Source organism: Aptenodytes patagonicus, chromosome 5 (assembly GCF_965638725.1).
Source record: "Aptenodytes patagonicus chromosome 5, bAptPat1.pri.cur, whole genome shotgun sequence".
In the NCBI taxonomy this organism is placed as follows: Eukaryota; Metazoa; Chordata; class Aves; order Sphenisciformes; family Spheniscidae; genus Aptenodytes; species Aptenodytes patagonicus.
In genome coordinates, this window is record NC_134953.1 from 13,542,190 (window position 1) to 13,569,646 (window position 27,457).

The 27,457-nt window shown below is 38.9% G+C and overlaps 2 protein-coding genes across 2 annotated transcripts in view; one reads left to right on the top strand and one right to left on the bottom strand.

Moving 5' to 3' along the window:
* PANK1 (pantothenate kinase 1) overlaps positions 1–2,590 on the bottom strand; it is a 49,998-nt gene extending 47,408 nt beyond the window's left edge. Inside the window, exon 1 of the mRNA XM_076338733.1 lies at positions 2,370–2,590. The gene's annotated coding sequence lies outside the window, so the exon portion shown is untranslated. The remainder of the gene's footprint in view (positions 1–2,369) is intronic.
* Positions 2,591–2,885: 295 nt separating this feature from the next.
* KIF20B (kinesin family member 20B) overlaps positions 2,886–27,457 on the top strand; it is a 44,345-nt gene continuing 19,773 nt past the window's right edge. The window contains exons 1-19 of the mRNA XM_076338737.1: positions 2,886–2,918; positions 5,915–6,071; positions 6,604–6,690; positions 6,787–6,903; positions 7,102–7,240; positions 9,459–9,643; positions 11,707–11,755; positions 12,415–12,609; positions 14,067–14,178; positions 14,634–14,705; positions 15,202–15,348; positions 17,288–17,450; positions 18,495–18,749; positions 19,515–19,654; positions 20,276–20,426; positions 21,384–21,651; positions 22,250–22,311; positions 22,503–22,622; positions 24,230–24,395. Coding sequence (XP_076194852.1) covers positions 5,916–6,071; positions 6,604–6,690; positions 6,787–6,903; positions 7,102–7,240; positions 9,459–9,643; positions 11,707–11,755; positions 12,415–12,609; positions 14,067–14,178; positions 14,634–14,705; positions 15,202–15,348; positions 17,288–17,450; positions 18,495–18,749; positions 19,515–19,654; positions 20,276–20,426; positions 21,384–21,651; positions 22,250–22,311; positions 22,503–22,622; positions 24,230–24,395 — 2,584 coding nt within the window. The 5' untranslated portion in view covers positions 2,886–2,918; position 5,915. The remainder of the gene's footprint in view (positions 2,919–5,914; positions 6,072–6,603; positions 6,691–6,786; positions 6,904–7,101; positions 7,241–9,458; positions 9,644–11,706; positions 11,756–12,414; positions 12,610–14,066; positions 14,179–14,633; positions 14,706–15,201; positions 15,349–17,287; positions 17,451–18,494; positions 18,750–19,514; positions 19,655–20,275; positions 20,427–21,383; positions 21,652–22,249; positions 22,312–22,502; positions 22,623–24,229; positions 24,396–27,457) is intronic.

A 27,457-nucleotide genomic window follows, 5' to 3' on the forward strand; every position in this document is an offset into this window, starting at 1 on the left:
CTCTCCCCCATCCCACCGGGGACTCAGGGGGGAGTGAGCGAGCGGCTGTGTGGTGCTCAGTTGCCGACTGAGGTTAAACCACGACACTGATGGGAGCGGGAAAGTGAGGGTACCACTATACAGGTTCAAATTAAAGGAAGTGTGAAATGCATCCACAGGACTGTGCAAATAACAAGATAAATGACAAGCACTGCCCTGAAAGATAGGGGTGAAAAGGGGCTGACGTGGCAGACTACCAAGAAGATAACGCAACACACCGTTTTCCTCCAAGACACCTGTGTGACAAGGAACGGGAGCCTTCTGTGCCAGTCGGCTCCAAACAAACCCTGCAGAAGAAGGACTTTGCCCCCAACCAGGGCGGGAAGGCAGCGCTGCCAGGGCACGGGGAAGCACAGCAGAATCAGGAGGGCTGAGGGGAAACTGAAGTACTTTGTTAATTCCCTGGGGAAGGTGAGTTGAGTACAAAGAAGCTGAAGCCAGTCCCGGTTTGGCTGCTGCTCAGATGTGCTGAAGGATGCTGGGCCAAGTCCCAGTGTTGACTGTGTCTCTAATTACTTCTGACAGCAATGTAAAAGCTAGCTGAGATATGCTGTCAGATAGGGCATCATCTCATCACTCAGACGAGTAGACTATCCACAACTTTTGAATCCTGTCCCAAATATAAGGAGCGTAAGTTTCTAAGGGTAATGGTGAGAGTTCTAACAAGTCATTTATAAAAAGTCTTTTCCCCTTGGGGAGTGGCAACCTTGCTCCACAAGTTATAGAGAATTTGAAAAGAAACATAATCAAATTTCAGGGGCGAATGAGTTAACAGTTTTGGCAGCAGATATTTTTGTTGCAACTGGCTGTCCTTGCACAAACCACTTTAAGGAGAATATATTGGTGGAAAGCCATAAAGGTTATTTACATAGATGGAGTTTCATCATCTCCCACTCCAAAACAGGCTGGGTTGGTTATGCTGATCTAATGTTTTCTTTATCATGGTTTATGTGAGGCTAGGAGCGCATGTTAGACTGCGTTTTAGTTTGCTCTTTTACTATGCTGATGGTAGTCCTTTGAGACACTAGTTTAAATTATGCAGCATGTGCAGTATTATAAAAACAGTTTCAGAAATCTAATATTCAAACAAAACCAAAATATTGCTTGTACCATGAGCTTTGTAATGCCCCAACTTAGCAAGAACAATTTTCTGCAGGAAATAGCCCCCGACCTTTTTAGGAATATACCTTGTAAAATATTCTGAGAAGATCTTCAGTTTTCCTTTCCAACAAGTGGAAGAGAACAACTTTCAGGTTTGCTCCCAAGAGCTAATTTTTCCCTTTCTTTGAGAGCCATTCTCAGTCCCTTCCTGGTATGAAAAAGGTAGTTTGGCATTAGGTTAGTTCAGTAGTTTGAATTCACTGTTCTGTTCAGGATAGAAACTAAGATACGTTTTTAAAAGTTAGCCTAAGTCTTAAAGAATGTCTACAAGAGCTTTTCAGTTTTGTTTGGCAAACAATTTCAAATTCAACGTTGCATCATTTTCTGCTGTTAAAACAAACCAACTCTTGCAACATGGCCTGCATCCAAACTGAAATCAAGTACATATCTTTTACTGATAGGACATAGCCTCTGTTTAAAGAAAGATGGGGTTTAATCTTAAAGACAACCTCATCAAAGCAGCTGATACAGGATCTGTGTGGAATTATTCTTTTACAGAATTGCTTGCACTAGCTGGCATTCTTTTCTTCAGATGAGAGACAAACGTTTGGTTTTGGTAGTTACTGACTACTTTCCAGTTACTTTTCCTTTTATTTCAATTTAAAAAAGGCAGACGTTCCTTATTAAAGTTCAAAGAATTCCTGTCTGAGTCTAAAGAGAAACTTATGGTGATTTTTGTTATCAAAACCTGTACGTGCCCATACCCTGACGTTCTAGAAAAGGAGGATATGTTTGTCATTATTACACTGTTTTGAAAATAAAGCCAAAGGATTTCTCTCATTGCTGTTTAAGAAATTAAATCCCTATCACGCAAACCTGGTACCAGACAATAATTTCCACCCGGGGAAAGTTTTAAACAAAGATACCTTACTGTTTTCCAGAGCTGTCAGTCTTGTCAGTACTGTAACCCAGGGTGAGGTACAGGCACAGCCTGAACTTAAAAACGGAGTTTCCCAATTCTGCTGAGCCCTGCTCTGACATAGGGCATCTGCAGCTTGAGCAGGTCACCGGGACTCTTCCCTTTCACTACCTGCAAACAGTGATTATCCTGTTTATATACAGGATAATATTTTTATACTGCAAAGCCTCAGCTTGCCTCTCAGCCTGCGAAGCGCCTGTGGAAATAGCATCACTGTAATCACCCGGAGTATCGACAAGCTTGAACTTACAGATATCCTTCTGTCAGACCTGAGGGAGGCACAGCCCGGGCGCTGCAGGCGGCGAGGCGGGCAGATGAGGGCAGGCCGCGGGGCAGGCCCGGCGAGGCCAGAGAGCCTTCCCGTGGCAGTCGAGGTCCCGCTGCCGCTGAAGGGGTAGGCCCTGATGGCTCTGGGTGCGTGCAATACAGAAGTCCCAGTAAACACCCCCTCGCAGCCCACCCCCATCGCAAAGCCCTGCCGCCGCCCGAGAGGAAACCTCCCCCGGCGACCGCCAGCCAGGCAGGTCGGTCCCGCCCCGCTTCCACCGCCCCGTCAAGACTACACTTCCCGTCGAGCCTTTCGCCGCAGTAACGTCCGCCCTCCCAGAAGCCCGCGCGGCGCCGCGCACTGCCATTGGTCGGATTTGAAAAGAAGCCGCGGCCCTGCCGGTTACGCCGCGCCGGTGAGCGGCGGCCGTTGCCCGGGCAGGTGAGCGGAGCGGAGCGGAGCGGAGCGGGGCTGCCTTCGCCCGGCCGGGGGTCGGCGGCTGGGCCCGCCCAGCGTGGCGTAGGCTCTCGGGTAAGCCCGTGCGGGTTGCGGGGCTGCTGGGCCTTCCCTTGAGGAGGGAAGGAGGCGGTTGCGGCCCGGGGGTCGCGGAGCTGGGAAGCAGCGTGGGTGGCCTTCGCGGCGGGAGGTGCTGAGGCCTCTTCCCCTCGCTTCTCCCCGCTGCAGTCGCGGTTACTAGCGTTACGGTGGGTGAAAAGTCACGGGGGGTGTGCGTGAAAACTTTTCGGTATTGCTGTGGGGCGCGCAAGTCGCGGGTAACGCCCGGCCCGGGGCCGCGATGCTGATAAAGCCAAGCGGCGGTGTCCCCTAGGAACGGGAAATTAGTGCAAAGCCTCGAAGTGAAAGATTGGTATTTGCAGAGGGAAAACGTTCCTTTTTAACTTTCTTAAGTGTGAGGGCTGATGTTTTATGTTTTAAACAAGCTGCCAGGCTTATTGCGTGGTTTGGAGCCTTTTCTACCCTTTCTTGTGCTGCCTGACAGCGCTACAGGCTGTGTGTGCGCTGTGACCACGCTTTGCTGTGCGTGCCACTCTGGATCCCCTTCTCTTAGGGTGTCTGCAGCTCTAAACTCTTGTCATGATAAGCAGAGGTACAATAATGCATCCCAGTATACAAGTACCTTTTAGTGGCTACAACCAGACAATCAATATACCTGTTTACACCAGAATATCTAAGGCAATAATAGTGCTGTAGGACAATGTGGAGACAGATGGACAGTCTGCATCTTGGGTTATGCATGCTGTCAGTGGGTGAACATTACTGGTCTGAGTGCTGGGCTCATAAGAAGACTTTCAGTTCCAGCTTTGCATACATAGCTTAATGTTTGTCTTTTCCCTCTTACGTGAAGAGGCACAGAATGAGAGTGTAATCTTGACAAATCACACTTTTTAAAATAAGCTTATACTTAAAGTAACTAAAATGTCGGTTATACCATCTACTCTGCTCTGGTGAGACCCCACCTGGAGTACTGTGTCCAGCTCTGGAGCCCTCAGCATAAGAAAGACATGGAGCGGGTTGGAGCGGGTCCAGAGGAGGGCCACGAAAATGATCAGAGGGATGGAACACCTCTGCTATGAAGAAAGGCTGAGAGAGTTGGGGTTGTTCAGCCTAGAGAAGAGAAGGCTTTGGGGAGACCTTACTGCAGCCTATCAGTACTTAAAGGGGGCTTATAAAAAAGATGGTGGCAGACTTTTTAGCAGGGCCTGTTGTGACAGGACAAGGGGGAATGGCTTTAAACTAAAGGGGGGTAGATTTAGACTAGATATAAGGAAGAAATTGTTAACACTGAGGGTGGTGAAGCACTGGAACAGGTTGCCCAGAGAGGTGGCGGATGCCCCATCCCTGGAAACATTCAAGGTCAGGTTGGACGGGGCTCTGAGCAACCTGATCTAGTTGAAGATGTCCCTGCCCACGGCAGGGGTGTTGGACTAGATGACCTTTAGAGGTCCCTTCCAACCCAAACTATGATTCTATGAAATATGTTTCCTGTCAAGGTCTGATAAGGGTTTTGCAGTATGACTTTGTGTAGCTGATGAGTAAGACTTCTAGATGGTGACAGCACAGGTATGTTTCTTTCCAGTAGTGGCTTATTGACAGGTCAGTGTTTGTTCAAGCTGTGATATTTTAGGCCAAGTTTTTCCTGATTTTCATACAGTTGCCTGACAAAAATAAAAACTGTAGATTAGAAGAAACAAAGTAAACGTTGCTGCTTAGTTCATGTATAGCTTTAACTCATTTGCAGCTTGGCGATGTTTGTCTAGCTTCATGAAGTTCCGTATCTGCCTTTTACAGGCTAGATAGGAAGGCTGAGCTGTTAAGTGTTTTGACACTGAAGTGCTGACATGTTCCAGGTTTTATGCTGAGGGGAACAAAAACATTATGACTGCTTAATAGGCAATACTCTTCCTGAGCAGAGGGGCTTTGAGCGAGCCCTGGTCTGCCCATTGTTTTAATGAACACTGTGTGTTCTTCATTAGTATTTAGAGAGACAACGTATATCCATTGCTGTAGCATAGACACGGGAATGTAGTATTAGTAGAAGACCATTGAATCATTGTGTCCAAAGCTTCAAAACTGTAGGAGGCCATGTGATAGGTGTTTAATTGCTAGAACACTGGCTGCCATAGTCCATGAGTAATTGCCCAATGAGTTATTTTAAACTTAATCCATAACAAAAGCTGCCAAGTCACATCTGTAATATCACAGGAAAAAGCAATAGGAGAGTAAAGGGCAGACAAAATATACTAATATTTTTAAATAAAATGCACTTTTTAAAGGTTATCTTGGAATTTACCTGTCTACTATCAACACTGAATCAATTTACTTTCATTTTCTATAGCAAATTTTCACTGCCCAGATTCTGAGATGCACAAAAATAATTAAATTATGGATTAAGAAATGAATTGCTGATCTGTAAAATGACTGAAAAAAATGACTAAAAAATAATACTTTAACTTGTACTCTGGCATGAGGTCTTTTAATTTTCCAGTGTCCCCTTAATAGCTAAAACTATTAGTCTTTGGAATGTTTCTGAACTCTGTCTTGTATTAAACTACATTATGTTATATTTATAATAATACCAACTATTTATCAGATCCTGCAGAGATAACCATGAAGTTTGGGTTACTCTTGCAATGAGCTTTTATTCTAAATGGACACTATAATGGGATGATGGAGAAGTGGATGGTGGAATGATATGATCGTTTCTTTTTAAATTATATTTTTCTTTTCAAACATGGGTTTTTAGCAAGGTTGTGGCATATGTGTAAGGCTTTTCCCTGGCGAACAGTTGCTTTTCATTGAAAGAAGAATGGCTGTTCTTGTTTCATCATGATGTGAACTCCTCTGCAGACCCTCTCCCCAGCTATCAGAAACTTGCTATGTAAATTATGAATAGGATGAAGAAAGCTTTCTCCTTAAAGAAATTGCAGCTATCTGTCTCAAATTGACTTGTCTTCTAAGGGACTTAAGAAGCTCTACATTCTGTGATCAATTATTTTATCTTGCAGGATGGAACCGACTTCAGATAATGAGAAATTTTTCAGACCATCCTATATTGCTAGTATTGAGCCGCCTGAAAGAACAGGACTAGTAAATGTGGAAGATATTAAAGCAGATCTCTCTGCTGAATTTTCTTTGGTTTCTTCAAGCTCAGACACAAGCCAGGTAAGAAAGCTTTAATGTTTGCATTGTTTGGATTCTTTTTTAGATAAGCTTAGTTCTTTCATCGATAAGAATAATCAGAATTTTACAGAGAAGATGAAAAGCATCTTTAGTATGTTTTTAATTTGGAGGAGATATGTAGGATTAGACCAAGTTGTGTGGCGCTGCACTGATACCTTATTGGGTGCATCAGTCCTCTGTGAATGAGGCTAGTTGCCGGTTCAGCGCACCTTAATCATAGAATGTTTTTGTGGGTTTCATTCTTAATCTCTAGTTGGCCTGAATGGGGGGGGTGGGTGTGTGTGTGTGTGTGTACACATGCTGCAAGATTATTAACTCTAAGTTGTCACAGTGAACTTCTGCAGGGGCCTAAGCACTTGTAAAAACTGATGTAGTAAATTACTTTTGCTTCCTGTGTCATCAAATAAGCCTGTTCAAATAATGGTGAAAATAAAACTGCCTTAACATGCTAGCTATCAAACAAAGAATCTAGTCAAACTTCTAACTTCCTTAATTTATTTTTTTTTAATTTAAGAGGAGCAGTTTGGCGTCTAAGGCACACATACAAGTTTGCCTGCGTATTAGGCCACTTACATCGTTAGAAAGAGAAAATGAATTGCAGGTATGACATTTATTTAGTTTAAAAATACTTTAAATGTATGGGGGTTTTTTCCTGTAAGCTTTTCATGCCTGCATTGCTTGTGCTTCCTTTTAATAGGACTGCATTTCACTTGAAGACTCAACAAGCATCATACTGAAGCCCCCCAAAAACTCTTTGAGTCGACTAAGTGAAAAAACTGCTGGACAGATGATACAGAAATTCACTTTTTCAAGAGTAAATGAATTGTCTTTAAAAGTATTTAATTTATTCCTGGAAAAAGTTGTTTAACTTATATTATTTAATACCAAACAAACTAGATTTTTTTAACTGTCAATAGTCTTTAAGGTTATAAACATCTAGAATTTAAAAGATCCTTTAAAAGTCACTAATGATTGCTTAAATAAAATTAAGATGTTTCTTGGTAATGCTCAGGTGTTTGGACCTGAAACAACTCAGGAAGAATTCTTTGAAGGTACCATGAAGCAACCAGTGCAAGATTTCTTAGATGGATATAATCGTCTTATTTTTACATACGGCGTTACAAATGCTGGGAAAACCTACACATTTCAAGGTATAAGTAGAAATGTGTTTGCCTTGAATGAACTTTCTTTTTTTTTTTTTAAAGTGAGGATTGCTTCTAGTAGAAATATTATAACTTTTTCTTTATTTAAACTGTAGGCCCTATACATTGGCTTCTCTTGAATGTTAATAAATAGCCTTTGAAAGTCTCCTTCTGTAACAAATATCACTAAACTGACAACGAGTCACTGCCAGAGTTTACATAAACATATAGTGATATTGCTTTGAAAGGCTGTAATAATTTCAACCAGATGTTTTTTTTCCCCCTCCAAGTATCTAGAATGTCAGAGAGGAAGGGGAGTTAGGAAAATACATCTTCTATATATCAGGATGTGGAAAGTGTGTAAGTCACTCTACACCAGACTGGCATTTTGTTGTTTTTATTATAAAGGTTGTATGCATCTTACATGCACTGTCTTCAAATGAGGAATAGTATTTAAGTCTGTTTCAATTATTACAGGCAGAGAATAAACGTTTTGAAACATGTTTGACTACTTCCAAGTATTTCTGTCTTGTCTCAAGTTTCTGAGCTTATTGATAATATCCTAGGAGACCTTGTCTCCTGATGCACTATTTCTGTACTGTTAAAGCTCAATATCCTTTCTGGTCAGATGATGTCATTCTTTAATTATTTTTCAAAGCATTTTAACAAATGAGGTGATTTGATTCACATGGAAACAATTTCTCCTGTAATGAAATGGCAGTTCTAGATGCTACACTACTTTATACGCAGAAGTAGTAGAAGGACAATGAATTCTGTGCCATATGAAACTGAGCTTTATTGAAGTGACATTGTCTTCTAAGTGATCTTCTGTTAGGTGGATTATAACTGAAGTCTACTGCCAGTACTTTCAGTTACAATTAATCTGAGGCAATAATGGGATGCTCTTTCCTGTCCTAAAAAATAATAGGTAAATAACAAAAACCAAAATTCCTGATGTGTAGAGTCCCCCATGCTTGACTAGTTTGGGGTATGTTGTGTGGTGTGGTTTTTCAAGAATTTTTTTGATTCACGTCTTTTCAGACTCTGGAGACTTTTTCATGGTATTATGTTTTTAGGATTTAACTATCAACTTGTGATAAGAATTGGCAGGGCAGAACGTTGTCCACTGAGTGCCATGATTTCCTCTTCTGTTATTCCCAGTATTGTCAATATAGCCTTTCCACTTTGGCATTACATGGGAGCCTGTATTCTATAAATGGCAAAGGACGTAAGTGAAGGATGAAGCAGTTTTTTAGGACTGTTCATTGTTTGCCAGTGACTGTTACTTTGTTTGTGTTAAGTTGAATTACAAGTGGCATTGCAATAAACAAAAAATTATTAGAGAGGAGATGAGGAGAAACAAATGTAATGCAACAGTACTTTAACTTAATATGTTACTTGGTTACTAGCTTGGTGTTTGAGGGCCAACCAGATTTTACATAGGTTCTGACTTAGGCAACACAGCTAGTGCTGTAACTGATAAAAGCCCACCTGTCACAGGAGTAGGAGAAGTTATCAGAGGCTGGACGATGATGCTGTCAGAGTCTGAGACAGGACAGTAGTTTCTCTTCCACTCTCCTCTCCCTCCCCTTCTTCTCTCTGGTTTAGAAATCAAAGTTAAGTGAACCCTTTCTAAACTTGCATCTGGATTTAGAAAGATCAAGCGTGCACTGAGGCTTTTATTTGACTCCTTTTTGCCTTTCAGGTGCAAAAGTAGTATGCTTTGAGAAAAGGATCTGGGGCAGGGAAAGGAGTGAGTCTTCACAAGGCTCCTAGAACTTTTTTGTAGGGTCTGTGGAATTAGTGCAGGACTGCAGCTGAGATATCAGTCATCAGTTGTGTTTCAAGATTACTTCTGAGAGAGAGTGAAGGCAGCCTATGAAATGCAATTGAAAAACTGCAAATCTCTATTAAGTGTCTGTTGTTTGTTTAGGTTTTTTCCCCTTAAGGCTAAGCTTATGCAGAATACCCCAGCAGTTTTTTGTATTATGTCCCTTACTGTCTAAGGGGTGGAGCATGAGCTGTTGCTGAAAGCCAAATACCTTTCAAAACACTCTGACATTTCGGTTACCTTGAGAATACAAAAAACACTGCTTCATGCTGTAAGTGGCCTCCAAATTCCTCATGTATGCCTTGAGATTAGAATTGTTTATCTTTCTGTCTTCGTTTATCTTTATACCTTGTTCACAGTAATAATTAGGAACTTTCTTTTGTATGTTGCTTACAGGGACAGAAGATGACATTGGTATTCTGCCAAGGACTATGGATATGTTGTTTAAAAGTATTCAAGGAAAGCTATACACAGCAATGGATCTCAAACCCCATCGGTGTAGAGATTATATCAAGCTGACTAAAGACCAAGTGAGAGAAGAAACTGCTATTAAAAATTCGATACTTCGCCTAACAAAAGAGGTAGAGGAGCACTTCTTTCTATACTAATGAGTACACACATCTTTAGATAGCTCAATGTTACCCTCTTCCTTTCTCAATGGGAAGAGACTATCTGTATTTAAGCATGGATGTGTCTGCTTGCTGTCAGCCAGCTACTCAGATTAGCAGTGAAGAGAACAATAGAGCTGATGAACCCTGTTCTTCTGTGGATTTCTGTCTTGTGGCTAAAACTTGATAGGATGTAAACTCTAAGCTTTTTTTTTCTATATCTTGGGCACCCTGATAATTTGTCCTCTGGGGTTACTGGTGTTTAGTAAGGACTGAATGAAAATAGTCTCTCCATCTGTGAGGACGCTAGTAGGTCTGCTCCTTTAAACAATTTACTGTCTTGCAGGATACGTGAAAGAAATTAATTACTTTTGAGGTTGTTCCCCTCTTCCAGTTTGACAAATATCCTCAAAGGAAGCAAACTTTTTTTTGAAACAGAAGAGCTATAAAGCCAGTGGACTTCCAAATATTTGAATTAAAATGGGTTTCTACTGGACTTTAGTCTTAAACAGATCACTATTGAGCAGTCCAGAAATACACTTCAGTTTTATGAGTTGCCAGGAATTCTAAAGCTGTTTAGTCCAATTACTGTTATGGGGTTTTGTATTTTGTATAAGCATACCTTTTTCTTGGTGTTTTTAATTCTGAAATGAATGGAATAATATAAAAAGACTGATCATATGCTAGGAGTTAGAACTAGAAAGGGATTATTATGCTCTTTTAATTTTTAATGAAAAGAATTAAGCATCTCCCTACTGGTATGCTAGGTTATAACGGGGTGTTCCTGGCAGTTGTGGGATGGAGTATGTCTGTTACCTTGATTTTTATCCATGAGTTAGTTAACTGGACTTCTCCAGTGTGGAAGGCAGGTGGCAGCAAAATTCTTCAAGACTTCACTTCAAAAGCACAGGCATATGTTAAATCTTGCTCTAGCAGTCTTTAAGTGCTTCAGAAAAACCTGTCATGTATGTGTGTTTGAATACACATATACGTCCCCTCTAGTTGCTAAAACTGTGGTTATAAGAACAATACTTCAGCTTATAAACTTGGTGGCAAAGCTTGCATCTACCTCAACAGAGACAGGTTTGGGTGGGTGTTTTATATGTGTAAAGCTTAAACCTAAAAGTTTTGATTACATAAATATTTAACTATTTCAGGAATCACTTTATGGAATCCCAGCTTTGTATGAAATATACTCTTGACAAAACATTAAAAAACCCCAACCCGAAACACAGCTGTTTTTTAAACCATGTTTCTTCTCTTAAGCATATTGGTAGATGAGTTGCACTTCTTTGCAGTTCTGTACCTAAAAAAAAAAAAACAACAAAAAAAAACAACCAAAAAAACCTAAGACTGGGAACGGAGCGTATGTGTATGAACCTCATAAGATCTAGCTGTAGGCATTTGTTTTACATTTTTTTTCCAAAAGAGCTCAGCAGAAGAAAATCTTCCTTTTCTTTCTAAAACCTAGACTTTATCTCAACTGTGAAAGGCTTGTACAGCCTGTATCATGAAGCAATAAGTTGCTCGTTTAATTTCTGAAGTGACTGAGTGTTCTACATTTACCTCTGTTTCTGAGGGCTGACCTGGTAAGCCATAAGATATGGAATCCTGAATTAGCAAAATACCAATAATAAAAAATTTCAGGACTCTCTAGATTCACCAGGTTAAGAGTAATGTATAAACTGCAACTGGACTCCTGCAAATACTCTTGTTAAATCACCCTGTTTCTGTATGGGCTCCCACCTCTCTTTTCCTGTGGCTAGTCGTCTTCTGGTTCAGCAAGCTGAAATGCTATATACTGTGTTAGGGCCTGTTGTAAGGGAAGCGTCAGGAATGAGTATTAAGGTAAGAACAACCCTTTCGATAGGAGTGTACAGGTGCATTGAACTAGGCATGATGTGCAGCCAGGACCTTTGTATTGGCTTATGGCAACTATGCCGTATTCCTATCCAGTAGGACAATAGAGCTGTTACAGAAGTAACTGGTGATGTACTGTCAACAATGTATCTTAAAGTCTCTGTTCTCTTTTGTAGGTAGACCATCAAAATAGCACTAACAACAAAGCACCAGTTGATTCTAAGGGTATGTTTTATATCAAAGAATTGCAATTAAAGCTGGCAAAGAAGCTTTCTTAAGGTCAATAACTGACTTCTGGCCTGTGTTAAAAATGCTGAGTAGCATTTCATTATTATATGCCTGTGAATTGGATAGTGAGAAGGTTATATGGGCAGAAAACACAAGGATAAAGTGGTTACAAGAATACCTGAACAGGTGTTAAATGAGATTAAAGGAAAAGTAGTACTACTTATGCTATGGACCCTAGCGGTATCCTGACAGGCTTTTAGAGTACCTGTATGTAATTAGATAAACTTAATTCTAGCATTTAAAAACTACCTAAATACTGGGTTTGCTTTAAAAAGTCAGAATGAAGCATACTTGTCAGTTTTAATTCTGTCTTCTAAAGATATTGAAGAGACTTGAATAATTCTAACCACACTATATGTGTTTGATAGAGTTTGCAAGTAGAAAAGGAAGTGGTAGAGTAGGTGTCTTGCAAATATGTAGCATAAGCATGTGACTTCCAGATACTTAAGAAAAGGGGGGAAAACTTCAATGGTTTTTTGTTTGCAGTAAATGTTTTTTAGAATGCTGCTGTAATATCAATTTTCACTTATTAATTTTTTTAAATTAAATTCACTTTACTAGACCTATATTGACTTGTAATATTTTGTACTTGACAGATTTAGAAGAACTCTTAAAAGACTCGGAACAATCTAGCAGAAGTGTGAAAGATTACATTAAGTTTTCTGTTTGGGTTTCATTTTTTGAGATTTACAATGAATGTTTTTACGATCTACTGATTCCTATATCAAATGACAAGAAAAGAAAAACACTACGCCTTGCTCAAGATATCAAAGGATGTTCTTACGTAAAAGGTGATTAGAATACATTGCAAATTGCCAAATGTGTAATTTGAAAAGTCAGTCTTCCTGTAATAATGTTTTTCTAGATTAGAAAACTCCTAACTGCATTCACTGTGGCACTAGAGCTGTCTACCTTGAGTATGAAAAGCAACAATCTACATACATAGAAGTATCTGTACCTTTAATAGTGTCTTCTCTTTATTCTTGACTGTAACTCTTAAAAGCCTGTGTGCACTCCACTGCCTTGATATTTCTTTGAAATGGAAGAAATATTGAAAGCAATTGACAAATTTGTTAGTGGGTTTTTTCCATTTTCTTAAAAAAATACTCAAAGTTCTTAACTATACTTGTAATTGGCTCAACAGTTCTCTTTTTTTAGTATCTTCTGTAGAGAAACAGACTTCAGAAAACGTGAGAAAGTTCAGTCTGACTACAAATTACATTTTACAGTACTCTAGTTTAATCAAACCTTTAATGTAATTTGTTTTGGGTTGGGGGGGCAGGGAGTTAACAGAACTCAAAATAACAGTTCAATGTTTGTTTCTGGCCGTGGAAAAACTAGGGTTTGAAACCTGTTTGATTTGTTACAGGCTCTTTGTACAATCAAGACACCAATTCTAGATTAAAGGCTTTTGTAGGTGTTTGGCCTGCTGCTTTTATCTTTCAGATGCCAAACTATAGATTCAAAAAGCTGAATTGGACAATAAACCTAACTCCTTCATTTCTTCAAAGACTAGAAAATGTGTGAAGTAGGAAATAGTCTGCTTTAAGCTCTGCTTCAGCATAATCTTTTTTTATAGATCTTGGAAGTGTAAGGCTGTTACTGATGTTGTTGAGGAAAACCAGTTAATGATCATCTTGTTCTTGGTAACAGCTGGTATTTTTGCTAGTACAATTTTGGTGATCTCTCATTTAACAGAGTCCATAATGTTCATATTATAAGTTCTATTAGTATGGTTGTAAGTATTTACTCTAGCACGTACCAAGATGACATACAGTCATCATATTGCCAACAAAATTCTTCGCTGATCTTTTTCAGTTAAAGTTGATGGCCCTGAAAGATATCCAGATTACTCCCCCTCCCCGCCTCAAAATTGTAGGCTAAAACAGAGATGTCCAATTAGAATTCTGCCTTGATGAGTATGAACATAGACCTTTCATACTTGTATTAGACCCTACCTTTTGGCTTTTCAGTGCTTGGGCTAAGGTTGCTCACTTAACTTAGATGGAACATATTTTAGTGTGCTAATAGGATGAAGTGATGTGATATACTTGTCCTTCCTTTCCTGTAGAAGGAGGAATCTTGATCTTATTTGTCATCATATAATTTCTGTCAGAAGCAGGCTTAGTAAAATTTTTGTATGTCTCAAGTAAATGTATTATTCTTGGTGTGCATACATTATCCCCCAATCCCTTCTTTCTTTTTGATAATGATATTTACAAGATTATCGTGTTTGTTCTTCCTAAAGATCTGCAGTGGGTTCAGATTTCTGATTCTAAAGAAGCTTTTAGACTTCTAAAACTGGGGTTGAAACACCAGAGTATTGCAAGCACGAAACTTAATACTTGCTCCAGCAGAAGGTGAGAAACATTTTGAATAACATTGGGCAGAGGGTGGTGGGTGGAAGGAAGGAGAAACTAAAATATGGCTTGTGGGTTTTAGGAGGGGAAGAGGCTTTAACAAGGTCTAGATATCTAGGTTTCAGTTTTGGTGTCCTTTAGCAGTATGTGACCCAATGCTATAAGCCAAAAGGATTCAATCCTCCGGTAAGATGAATATGTACAAAAGCTAATGGCGTTTTATCACTCTCCTTCAAGCAAAGGTACTTAGCTTTAGTCCATCTAAATGTCTGAGGAAAAAGCAAAATAAGTGCTACATAAATATCTCTTTAAAAGTTTGTATCTGATAGAGTATACGCTTAGAAATGTTGACAGACCCAACACCACTTTGAACAGATGTTGTGGAGGCTAAAAATACTTTGAAGGTATTGGTCTACTTTATCACTTCTCTGCTGACTTAAACTTCTCCTTTTTAGTCACAGCATATTCACAGTTAAGGTATTAAAAATTGAAGATTCAGGAGCACCACGAGTGACCCGAGTCAATGAGTAAGTTCAGAGCAGAGTCCCCCTCTTGTTTTGTGATGAAGTTGTCAGTTATCTTCCACGTTGGTGTCCTGGTACTGGGCTATACACCCAGTGCTCCCTCGTAGAGCCTCATGCATGTATGGTGGCTTCCCCACTTCCTACACTCATAAAGTACTTGGCCCTCTACCTCAAGCCATCAGGTTGCAATGCTGTTCTATATCTTGTCCCCTCTGTGCAGCACAAGGTTCTGCTAGCCTGCTATATTCCTGAACTCGTGTAAGTCCTCAGAAGGAAGAGGACCGGGGCAAGGGGAGGCAGAATAGGAAGTGTTTTGGGAAAGGGTTTGGCAGGAAGTGGTGTGAAATTTGATTGGGGAAGCAACATTGAAAAGGGTGGAAGTGTTCACGCAGATGAAGATCAAGAAATTCTTCCTCTAAGAAAAGTGATTGTTTCTAAAAGTGGATAGTTCATGCATGTTCTAAGGTAAATAAAACTAACTTTCCTTATCTGCTTTCAGATTGTCAATGTGTGATCTTGCTGGTTCAGAAAGATGTACCAAGACCCGCAATGAAGGTGATAGATTGAAAGAGAGTGGCAATATAAACACCTCTCTCCTGATTCTAGGCAAGTGTATTAACGCACTCAAGAACTGTCAACAGTCAAAGTAAGTCCTTTTATGAATTGCAAACTGGTTGTGGTTTTCAGGTATTGCCTACAATGTTTAAAAGCTATTGTTTAAAATATACAATGCTAACACTAAGTTTTTGGTAGAAAACTTGTAAAGTCTAAACTTCGGTAGATCAACAAGGCTTCACGGTGATCTTTAAACTTGCCTTGTTTTGCTCTTTAAATCATTCAATTTCTAACATTCTTTAAACACGCTATCATAGATTTTAGCAATTTAACTTTCTTCTTCTGAGCTTGGCTTATCAAACAAACTTTGGAATGAGTTTAAAAACCCCCTTTCACTAGTGTCACAGTAAGAGTCAAATTTTCAGCCTTTTATTACTCCTTTGTGAACTAACTCTATTTTCTATGTACTTCTAGTGTTAACATTTTTTTATCAGCAGGATATTGCTGTGCTATCATAACTGTGCACTCTTTGACAAAATTTGTCTGTTTTTTCTAAATCTTGACATACCTTAAACACTCTCCTCCTGATTTAGCTAACCACATTCAGACAAAAGAAAGCCTTCCCACTATTTATGCCCTAGCTTGGGGATCTAAATAAGAGTGAAATAATACAAAAAGTTACCTGTTTAAAAAACAGTACAATATATACTCACAGCTGGATGTAACCGTCCAGGAACTGCTTTCTCCACAGGTTCTCATTTGAAGATATATTTCTGTCCCAGAAGTTAAATGAACTCTCAGTCTGCTGATTGATATACCCGTATGTGCTTTGCCAAATTCACTCACCCCATAACACTGTTCCTGATAGCCTATTCAAAGTCTATCACACCTTAAGATGAAAAAGCCTTGCTAGTGTGTGTTCCTAATTAACCCTATGTTTTGTGAATTATGGTCTTTTTTATCTTCCTGTTCCTTCCAGATAGGAAGGATGCATTAAAACTAGCAGCTGCCTAGTTCTGAATGTCTTTTTCTGGTCTTAATAACTTGGAATTTTAACAATATAGAGGAAATGTTCTGAAGCATGATCTCTTAAAGTGTTGATAGGAAGGATGCATTAAAACTAGCAGCTGCCTAGTTCTGAATGTCTTTTTCTGGTCTTAATAACTTGGAATTTTAACAATATAGAGGAAATGTTCTGAAGCATGATCTCTTAAAGTGTTAATAGATGCCCCTTGCAAGTTGAATAGGAAGCAGTAACTTTCTTAAAATGATTCTTGTTTATCAGTCCTGCAGCAAAGCTACTTATGAGCCGTATCTGTATTCTGGCAGGAGTGTCAGTATCTTGCTGAGTTCTGTAGCACTGCTCGTATAACTGAAGAGCTGTCATGTGTCCAAAATGCAGGCAACCTATTCAATGGCAAGTGTGTGTTTAGTTGTGTTAGGAATTCTCATAAAATTTCCTATAAGCATCAAAGACTACATCGCCAGCTGTTAAATTCAAGGGCATACCTTCTGATTTAGGAAATGCCAAAATGCTGGGGGATTAGGGAAAAAATTCTGAAAAGTATCTCCACGTGTTTGGTGTATACTCACTTTCTTGCCTAGGCACTTGCTATCGTCTAATCTCAGAGGCAGGATACTGAGTGAGAGAGATCTCTGATAATGTTGGATACTGCATGCCTAGAGCTAGATATGTCCTTTTCATGAATGTGGAGGGGGAAAGAGAGAGGTAGGATATAGTTTGATGTAGTATGAGGCCATGTGACCTACCCTAGGCTAAATGCTGAACATGCTTTTTGTTTAAGTGCTCCCACTGATTGTATTGCTATAGCCTATCTGAGATAATGGCTAAAGCAGCAGTCACGACAGCCATGCAACCTCTTCACAAACAGCTCTATCTAATCCAAAACAATTTTAATTGATTTAAAGACTACTGCTTTTATAAATATTTTTAAGTCTTCATGCTGGATAGCTCTTACACTGACCAGAAATTATTAAACTTCTGGTCATCTGTTCTTTTGTCTTTAAAGGTTGCAGCAGCACATACCCTTTCGGGAAAGTAAGTTAACTCATTTCCTTCAAGGATTCTTCAGTGGAAAGGGGAAGGTATACATGATAGTAAACATAAGCCAATGTGCTTCAGCATATGATGAAACACTCAATGTGCTAAAGTTCTCAGCCATTGCACAAAAAGTAAGTGTGTTAGTTTATCTTGTTGATCAGTACTTATGATTTGCATTTAAAGAGCAGGTTCTCTCGCTTTTAAGAATATGAATTTAGTTACTGGATTTTTCTTTCATGTTGCAATCATATTTTCTAATTACTCCTAGTCAGGCTTTATTTTCTTGTAAAGCTTTTAAAAAGGCTTTGTTGGGACATTTTTTTTCTTTGGGGTGTGGGAGCATCTCCTACTGAAAATCCATAATTCCTATAAAAAGTCCAGCCTAACAAGACAGTTGCTATATCTGGAAGAAACTCTGAGATCTAGGTAAATTTTTCTTCTGTACTCGTAACATGCTCTCACCTAGGAGCAATTCTAGCTGCCCCACATACTACTGCTGTCTTAATTTTGGAATATTGCCCATCTGAAATATTGATAAAATAGGTTGAGCACCAAAGAGGGTTTGAAAGGTCGCTTTTATGTCCATAGAGGCTTCAGTGAGAAGGTGGAGGTTAAGCAGAATGAGTAGAAGTAAGTGCAGTGATATAACCCTGGCAAAGTTGGAAGACAAAAGTATTGGGGATCAGTGCTGCAGCCTTAACGGAAGCCATGGAAAACTTCTGTTGACAGTTAGATATGTTCAAAGGACAATAGATCCAGGCCTTTAGAATGTGGGCTCATCTGAGCAGGTTAAGTACAACACTAGAAGGAGCGGACTGTAAGGGTGATACAGCTATTCATGACATAGAATTTGTAGGATGACATTTGTGTAATGCAACTAGAAACTCAAAGTATAGGAAATACAAAAATCTGTTGGTGCATGAGGTAGCAACGCTCTTGTAGGTTGTCGAGCTAGTGAAACTTGGTGTTCCTGGGATCAAAAGAAGGGTTAGACTATAAAGTGACTCCTTTGTACTCTACCTGGAAACTGGTCTAAGTAGTGACTCTGAACAGAGGATAGGCTGGGGGAGCACTGTGCTCAGGAGACCTGTAAGAAAGTGCAACAGGTATCTCTTAGAAGTGCCAGTAGAGGTTTTAAAAAATACTGATGACTTTGTTCTTTATTTTCTGGATAGGTTTTAGTTATGGACACGTCTGTTCTTCCCCAAGATCAGTCATTTGGCCAGAAATCAGCAACAGAATCATCACTACTTAGTAGCACTAAAATGCCAATCCCGAGGAAAAGAGCTACTATCCTATGGGACAGGAGCTTAGAAGATGTGATTGAAGATGATGATGACGAGATGGAGGAACAGCATAATATGTCAAAAGAAGAAGCAGTGCAGAAACACGAAGAAAATAAAGTTCTTATTGGAAAAGAAGAATATATGGTATGTGCCAGGGCTACTTTAAGAATTAGTGTAGCATGGATTCTTGAAGCAAGGTGGTATTCTCACGATTTCCCCCATCTCTCACCTATTTTTTTGCTGATCACCCTTTTTCTACCTAAATCCAGTGTTAAGAACTAAAAGTGGGATTACTCATGACTTAGTGCGTATTGTGGGAAAACGCTATGAAATGTGTCTAAATGCAGACTGAGCAGTAAGAATTGCAGATTTGGCTTTCTCTCCTTTTGGTGACCTATGGTCAGTGCACAGCAAGTATTACCTGTTTTTTAGCAATACAGAAGACTGTTCCTTTGTATTCTATGCACAAGAAAACTCTGAAAACCGTTATTTAAGGAACAGCAATTTTAGTCACTTCTAGGGAAGACAAGGAGGAGGGACCAGAGGACTAGAGACTGTTTTGTGGAGGTTTCATTAATATTGCCCCAAAAATGAGCATCTGGAAAACAAGAGCCAAATCCTGTGGAGCTTAAGCTTGGATTTTTTTTAAGACAACTTCAAGAATTCTTGTAATAAACTTAATGTTCTTTGCAAATGCCTACTCTGTGCAAACTTAAATTGCTGTGCTAGAATCAAACAGGTATTTCAATCTACTTGTGAATCCTGTTTTTATGAATAAGCTAATAAAAGAACTAGAACTTTTGCCAGCTGGAAGAGTAAAGGGTTGTTATAGTGTTTGAGGAATGGGAAAAATCTCACTTCTGGGAAACTATTTCTTTATGAAAACCTTAATACCAATGGTAATTCTAGACGCTGCTGAGTCTCATAAAAGAGTTGAAGAACAAACTTATTACTGAAAAGAAGAATAAGTTACTGCTGGAACTAAAAATCCGTGAAGAAGTGACACAAGAATTTACCCAATATTTTGCTGAGCGGGAAATGGATTTCAAGTAAGTTAGCTTTAAGTGGTTTTAAAGTTACTGGTTAAAAAAACGAAAGTAAATTTGCTTATTTCTTAAATCTGTCTCTTGGCTGTAAAAGACCACACTCTTCTGCTAGACTTACTGCCTCTGTTAATATATCAGTTTCTACTTGGACTACGAGTTCAGGAAAAATACAGTGTAGGAAAGGCTTTGATTTTTTTTTTTGGGGGGGGTGGGTAGGGGGGTGGGTGTGTGTGTAATCTGTAAGTAGTGTTTGATCCTGTAGAGCTCTCCCTAAGAAAAGAGCTTTGTTGATAGGATGTCTATAGAAAGAGTGACACTTGTAAATTCTTTGGTTACTGCAGTCTTAGTGATACTCCAAACAAGCATTCTGGCTCAAGAAGCTTAGAAAAAAATGCTTGTAGTTAAATGCTATCCATAATCTGTGTATATATTTGTCTCCCCCTCATTCTTCAGGGGTGTGTGTGGGGGAAATGTACTTCTAGTTTGGTGTAGCAACACCATTTTGTGTATTGTTCTATTGTGCCAAAATAAAGGCAAAAAACATCTTTGTTAATAGGCAGCTGTACTAATTACTTAGTAGCTCATACTGGCTAGCTTTTAGCTGACTTATTTTTCCTACTATAGAGAGTGCCTTTCTCACGAACGAGAAAGGCTTGAAGAAAATTCTGAAAGACGCCTGGAAATCTTCAAGGAACTTGTAAATGGTTATACTGTAAACACAGATGAAGAGAATAAATTAAAGCATCAGCCTTGCCATGAACAAGCTGGACCTCTGGTATTTTTATCCCCACCCACCCCCACAATAACATCCCTTTCACTAACTACCTGTTACGGTGATGGTGTGTCTCAAGGGTTAGAAGGATGGTTTTGAGGAATTGCATGCTGTGTAACTGTATCCGCAGCCAGATATATTTATCACATTTAATAGGAGTAGTTGCTGAGGCTCGGGTATGCATTTAGGAATCTTTGGGGTTTTTTTGCATTTCTGCAACACAAAGTGAAAATTACCGTATAGAAAGAAATTGGGGGGGGAATACTGCAATTATGGTATAAACTATTGCATTAAGTGCCTATTTAAAGTATTTGAAGCTGACTTCTTAGGCCCCATATATGGACCGTACTGGAGTGGTCCCAGAGACTTTTTCCCTCTTAAGGCTATTGTAGCTACAACGGAAGCAATGAGAACTATATATACACTTAAGCTGTAACTAGACTCTTAACTTGAGGCTGGCTCTTGTGAGTTTGGAACACTTTGTTTTTAAAAAATAAAGAGGAAAGATATAAAGTCTGTTTTGAGTACATCTCTAATTTGATAAATTACCACAAACTTATTTCACCTCACAAACTACTCATCTGTGAAAATTTCAGATGTATTCCTTCTGAAACTGTTCACTTGCTGTGTTAATTCAATGTTCTCATCAGGTAAAAAAATACTAGCTTTTATATTAAATTTGGAGGGGATGCTTTTGTGGTGATATAAAAGGGAATGTGATGGTGGGTCATTAAATGCTATAAAAATGAAGTAGCTATTACTTGATACTGGAGACTTGTGTGTGAAGGTAGACAGAAACTGGCAATCAAATTGCATATAATCACAAGATGGCTTTGAAGCCAGAATTAACTGTACTTATGTTTGAATTCATAATGGTCTTCCAAATTTTCTGTAGAAATAGTGGCTATTGTGTAATTACTTGCCACTTCTAAATAGATATATTTATAAATTATCTTTCAGTATGAAGAATGCAGCACAGGGCCAGGCACCTACATTGATCTTGAGGGCATTATTGATTCTCTGCAGAATGATGTCATTGATATCAAAAAGCAGGCAGAAGAAGCACACAGATACATTGTCTCCCTAGAGGACCCGCAGGAAGCTATAGGTTGGCTTGAAAAGCAACTGGGAAAAATTACTACCGAACTAACTAAGACCAAAGAAGAGCTGACAAAGAAAACCAATGAACTAATCAGAACTGAAGAAGAGCTGATGCAGAAAACCAAAGGTGAGCTGGGTGTAAGTGTGATATGAAAGGCAGAAAAAAGAAATGACTGACTACTATAAAATAAAAATAATAATCCAGTTGAGCAGGATTTTGGAACCAAATTATATGTATAGAGGTTGTAACCAACTGTTTTATGTATGTTCAGGTTGAACAATTACACAGGCCTTGGTTATTTCATTTTTAAGACAAAACTTAAAATTGTCAATTGCAGACTTCTGAGTTGTGGGGTAAAATGTCAACATTATCGATTCTTGATTTCATGGTTATATTGTAATCTCCGCGGTTCTTTACATTTTGCTGGCGCAGTGTTTTCAGGTATCTTGTGGAACATTCATAGAGGAGAAAGTAGCAATGCTTCATAATACGATTTGAGCAGAAGTCTCCTGACATGATCTATATTTTATATGGGTTGCAAGGACCAATTCTATTCAAGAAAACCTAAACAACTTTTGAAATGTGTCCTATAAGTAGATTGATTTATTTTCATGTTGACTTCTATTCAAAAGCTACCGAGGTACCAGAAGATCTGGAAAAATGGATTACTGAGTAAATTATGTAATGGCTGCTTATTTGATGCAGGCTTCTTTTCCTATTACAGACTTTGAAACACAGATGATTAAATTGGACGAGTCTGCTGAGCAGCTTAAAGAAGCAACTGAGGTAACTTCCTCAAGGAAAAACTTGTGCAAAATTATTTGCTTTAATACAAAATGCCAGTAGCTTAAAATGCTGTTATAGTATGCTTCTAGCTTTTTTTTATATCAAGCTCAGTTTAACTGATCTTGCTTCTAAATGTGTAGTATAGTTCAACAATCTAACACTGACTGAACTACTGTTCTTTCTTTTCCAAGAAAATGAATACACAGAATAAAAGGATTCAAGAACTAATGGACATTGTGGAGCAAAAAGATGATGTTATTACGAGACTACAAGATTTGATATCCCATTTAGAAGAAACCATAAAAGACTATGTAAGTCTTAGACATTTCAATTTTCTTTATACAAAAAATCTAAATCTATGCTTATAATGGACTTAACTGTTTTGGAAAATTGAAATTTTCTGTAAAGTAATTGCTACTTGCTTGAAATGGTAGTAGGTGAATTTGGCATTGAAACTAAAGTTACAGCAAAATGTGGGGGGAGGGGGTGTGAAAAATGGGACTTCTGGAAGCAGTGATCTGGAGTTACTATTGAAGGCCAGTAGATGAGACTCTGAAGAGCCACTTTAAAGAAAAAAAACAAAACTCAAACTGGGGGGACTTAAGCAGTGGGAATAGAAGGATTATGTCACTGTCTCTTTATTTTTGCCTGAGTGGAAGAAGAAGGAAAGAAGGTTTTGCTGCAGCAAAAGGTCAAATTTAATTGAAGTTAGAAGTTAATAATGTAAGAAGGACAGTGATTGGGTACATTAGCAACAAAAATCAGTGTGTTCCCACCACCACCACCATGCATACACGCTTTCAAAGGAGGAGCAATAATATGAATATATTGAGCAGAGTTTGAACTAAGAGTGGATGACCAGGGTATCTCTGCTTTTGATGTGATTAATAAGACTTGCAACTGGCTAGTCTACTGCTAGCTGCTGAATGCCAAAAGACTAGCTTGGCTAAATGTATACAGGTTAAAAAAAAAATCAAAACATGCAGTCAGGTTTGTTTTTTGAGCCTGATGTCCAGTAACCTGAAGTAGTTCTGAGAACATATTAAATGAAACTTAGTCAGCACTCTGATCCTTTTCTCTCTTCCACTGTAAACTTAAGGCTTTGACCATACTTAATCTTCTATTCCCTCTCTCTGCCCCACAGCAACTTAGCTTTTCAATAGTATGAATGCTCCAAGAGTGGTAAGAGGTGTGATGACTGCTTCCTATTACTACTCCTTCCAAGAGCAAGGCTCCAACTCTGTCCAGTGTTTCTATGAGACTGTGTGGCATGAAACTTAAAATATGACCACAAACCTCAAGTCTGTTCTGTAGATTCTTTTTTAATGAAGTACTTAAAGATGAGCAATTGGTCCTTGGTAACCAGCATGGCTTGCCACTTGTGTCATCTTGCAAGTAAAGAAACCTTATTCTTAGTCAAATATATAGTCTAAAGTATGTATGACAGAACTGACTACGCTTTCAAATTGCATCAGATCTGTCGTGATCAAAATGATCTGTGGCCTTGCTGAAGGCTGTTAGAACTCCCAACGCTACCAACTATATGACAAGAAAGTGACGAACTTGTAGAGCTAATCATTTGCCCTTTGAACAAATCGGGAATTTCATCAACTCTTTTGACACTGGAAATTGTTTCCAGGTGGTAAACAAACTCCTCTTACATGCAAGTCTTGCATTTTGTAGTTTCCTAGTCTCTTGCTCTGTTTTCTATACAGTGCAAAGGATTATGCTTATTAGTATCTGAAGGTGTACCTGCTTTTGGTTTAAGTAACTGATCTGTAACTGACTTGTTCCTCTGACAATGCCTATACATGTTACCCAGATAGTTTTGTAAAAATATTTGCATATAAAAGATTACGAAGCCTTTTAAGTGCTCACTTTGTAAAACTTCAAACTAATTGATCTTATTTTAATGCAGGACAATACTGTAACTACTATTAAAAGAAAATGGACAGAAAAGAACTCTAACAAAGTGATTGAAAGCAGCCAATTCAAGGATTGCGAGGAAACTGTATTGGAAGTGGGAAGAAAACGTTACTTTGAAAATAAGCCTACTGTGGAAGAAGAGCCACCTACAAAGAAAGGTACAATTTCTACCATCACTCAAGCGGGGGTCTTCCAAAAAAACTTGATTACTATTCCAGAACAGAAGCAAAAAGTTGTGAAGCGTAAACATTATGTTATGAGGAGAAAATCTACTGTGTTAAACTGTAAATGGAAGTAACTATTATGTAAATATCATCTGTTTTGCAGAAGGTCCTATACTGTTCACTCCTAAATGCTTAAAATAAAAGTTAGTTTTTAGACTCTTTCTGCTGCTTTTTCTCGTCTGTTAATGTACTTGCAGACTCGGCTGTAGTTCTTAACCAATTTCTTAACAGTTGTTTTTGTACTAAACTTGCTGTTGCTGGACTTCTGTAAAGTAGCATCTCCTGCTCAAGCTTTTTGAAATTGTTTAAGTGAGCATCAAAGGTGTCAATGACTTACTGATTGTTCAGTCATACAGTATGTGCTGTGAAACTTGATGTTTCATTCTGTATGCATGCTGTGACCACACCAGCTCTGGTCAAGGTGACAGCGCTAGCAAAGGAGAAAAGCTTTCTGCTTGAATGGAAGCAAAATTACTTTAGGTCCACAGATGGCATATTTTGTGCAGCTCTCACATTTGCGCTTCCAATCTCTTTGCTTCCCTTGCTTTATCTGTTAGCTTACCAGTCTCTTTAGAATGAGGTGAATAAACCAGCTGCAGTTGAAGACCTTCAAGGATAAGAGTGAAACTTAAAAGGACGCCACTACTTACATTATCCATTTCATTAAAGTCTATTAATCAGTGAGATTGACCTATATGGGACTGACTTGTGCAAAATGGTATTTGTAAGATCTGCCTGCCTCTAACTTGACTTCAGGACACAGCTGGGCTTCAGTTTTCTATAGAACTATGGAAAGCATATGCAAAAGGAGAATGAAAGGTCTTCCCTTCGTGTCCCTTACTTTCTTGCCTTCCTCCTGCAGAATAGATGCAAGTAAGAACATCTTCCAGGCATTGTTTGGGTGAGGATGGGATAGAAAAAGAGAAATAAGATTAAAAATGGGAAGCAGAAAATATCTATCTCCATAACGAGGAATAAAACATGTTAAAAGGAGACTTCTCAAATTCACATGATCACAGAAAACTGAGGATACAAGTGGTGAATAAGCTGAATGCCAGACTATCATTCATCACATTCTGCAGTGAAAGAACAAGGGAACACTCAATCCAGTAGAAGATCAGTTTAAGTTTATGGAACAAAGCACTTCATGCAATGGGTAGTGAACTTCTAATATTTGCTGTTCTAAAGGTGGGAGAGGCAGATAATTCTCAGATTCCAGGAGTGGTTAGACAAGCTAACAGCCAACAGGTTCATACATAGATACTGGAAGGGTTAAGCAGGGATGTATTGTCTCATATTCCTTCAACATTCTCAGTTGTTCTGTGTTGGGAAAGGTCCGTAGGAAGTGGCTGGGCCTACCAACAGTAGCAAGTGGAGGTAAAATATTAGGCTAGGTCAACTGATAGTGTGAGATCCAGTAGGGCATTTCTGATGTTTGTACAACTTGTTCAAATAAGTGTCATTTGAAGTCTGTCTTAAGAGAAGCTTCTGTCTCTGTACCAGACGCATCTCTGATTTGTCTTTACCATCTTTGGTTGGGATGAATATTGGATCCTAGCATGACCATTTGATGGTGCCACCTATATAAATTTTACAGGAAGGGGGTGGGAAATTAAGCTGATGTAGACTCCTTGGTACTAGATAGTAGTAGGTCTATAATCTCATGACTGAAGCTCATTTAAACAACCAAAAAATAGAAAAGTGATAGCTCTTCTCAAACAAGAAATTAAAGTGGATAACTAACAGTGCCAATTAACATCAGCACTGAGATTTTTCTGTCAGGAAGAACAGGCTATTCAGTCATGTTAAGTAAGTTTCTTTTGTGGGTGTTGAGAATATAAGGCATCTGACTTAAACTGAGTTGTTAGATGCTCCATAATGATGAAATTCATTAATATTTATATATACTTACATTTAACCATTCTCGTTACATGTACTTGGCACAATAGAACAATGAGCACAGCTACACTGTGATGGCTTTCTTGTAGAATTTACATATGCTAGTGACCTATGACCAAAGTTTATTTTGGGAGAGGATAGGTTGTCTTGTCTTGAAGTTCAGGTTTTTGTACTCTTCTCTAGGACTTGCCTCCCATGTTTTGGGGTAGGGCTTTTTCTTTCTTAGTACTTCCTACATAAAATGCTTCTGGACTGAATATCATGTATCTTCTTGCACTAATATTTATCCTGCTGCATGACTGTGGTTGTCAGTACAAAGCATCTAGATCACTTCTAAATCCTCTTGTGAATGATCATACCCTTCTCACTATAGCTGTTGGGCTAAGCTCTGCTACTCTCTTCATCTTGCCACTTTGGATCAGAAAATATGTCTTGACATCTCGGTCCCTCTCCCTTTTAGTGAAGTATGTAAAATTCATGTCCAGTGTGAGGAATATGTAGTATTTCGTCTGATATGTTTTCTAGGGACTACACAACTGGGCTTTCAGAGAAAACCATCTCCCAATCCAACATTTTAAATCTTGTAGGATTTGGAAACATGGCTTTATAAGCCAAAGTAAAGCTCCTGTTGTTTGACGTAGCAGGAGCACTTGGTATATCTAATTAGGACAGAAAAGCAGGAGGAAAAAAAGTGTCCTGTGGAATTTGATCACTCTAACAATAATCAAAAACCAAAACCTGAATAGAGATGGAAAACATTATTGCTAATGCTTCAGTATGACTTTTTGTTAGTGGCTCAAAGTTAGTGACTCTATAAAACTTGTTGGATCTGTTCAGAGGATGTTTCCATGCAGTACCCATGTGCTTACTGCTCCCAAAATGAGGTGACTGCCAAATCTCCACCTTACTGTAGTTGCAGTACTCACAAGAATCCATAGTACCTCCCTGGAGTACATAGTTGTGACAACTTAATTCTTGGAGAGTCAGGCTTGATTTTAACACTAGAACATAGCATGCATGTTACTAAATGGACACAGCTGGATTCTAAAACACTTGTGTGAAATACAGCTGGAGTCAATTTTGAAGGTGGTGAAATG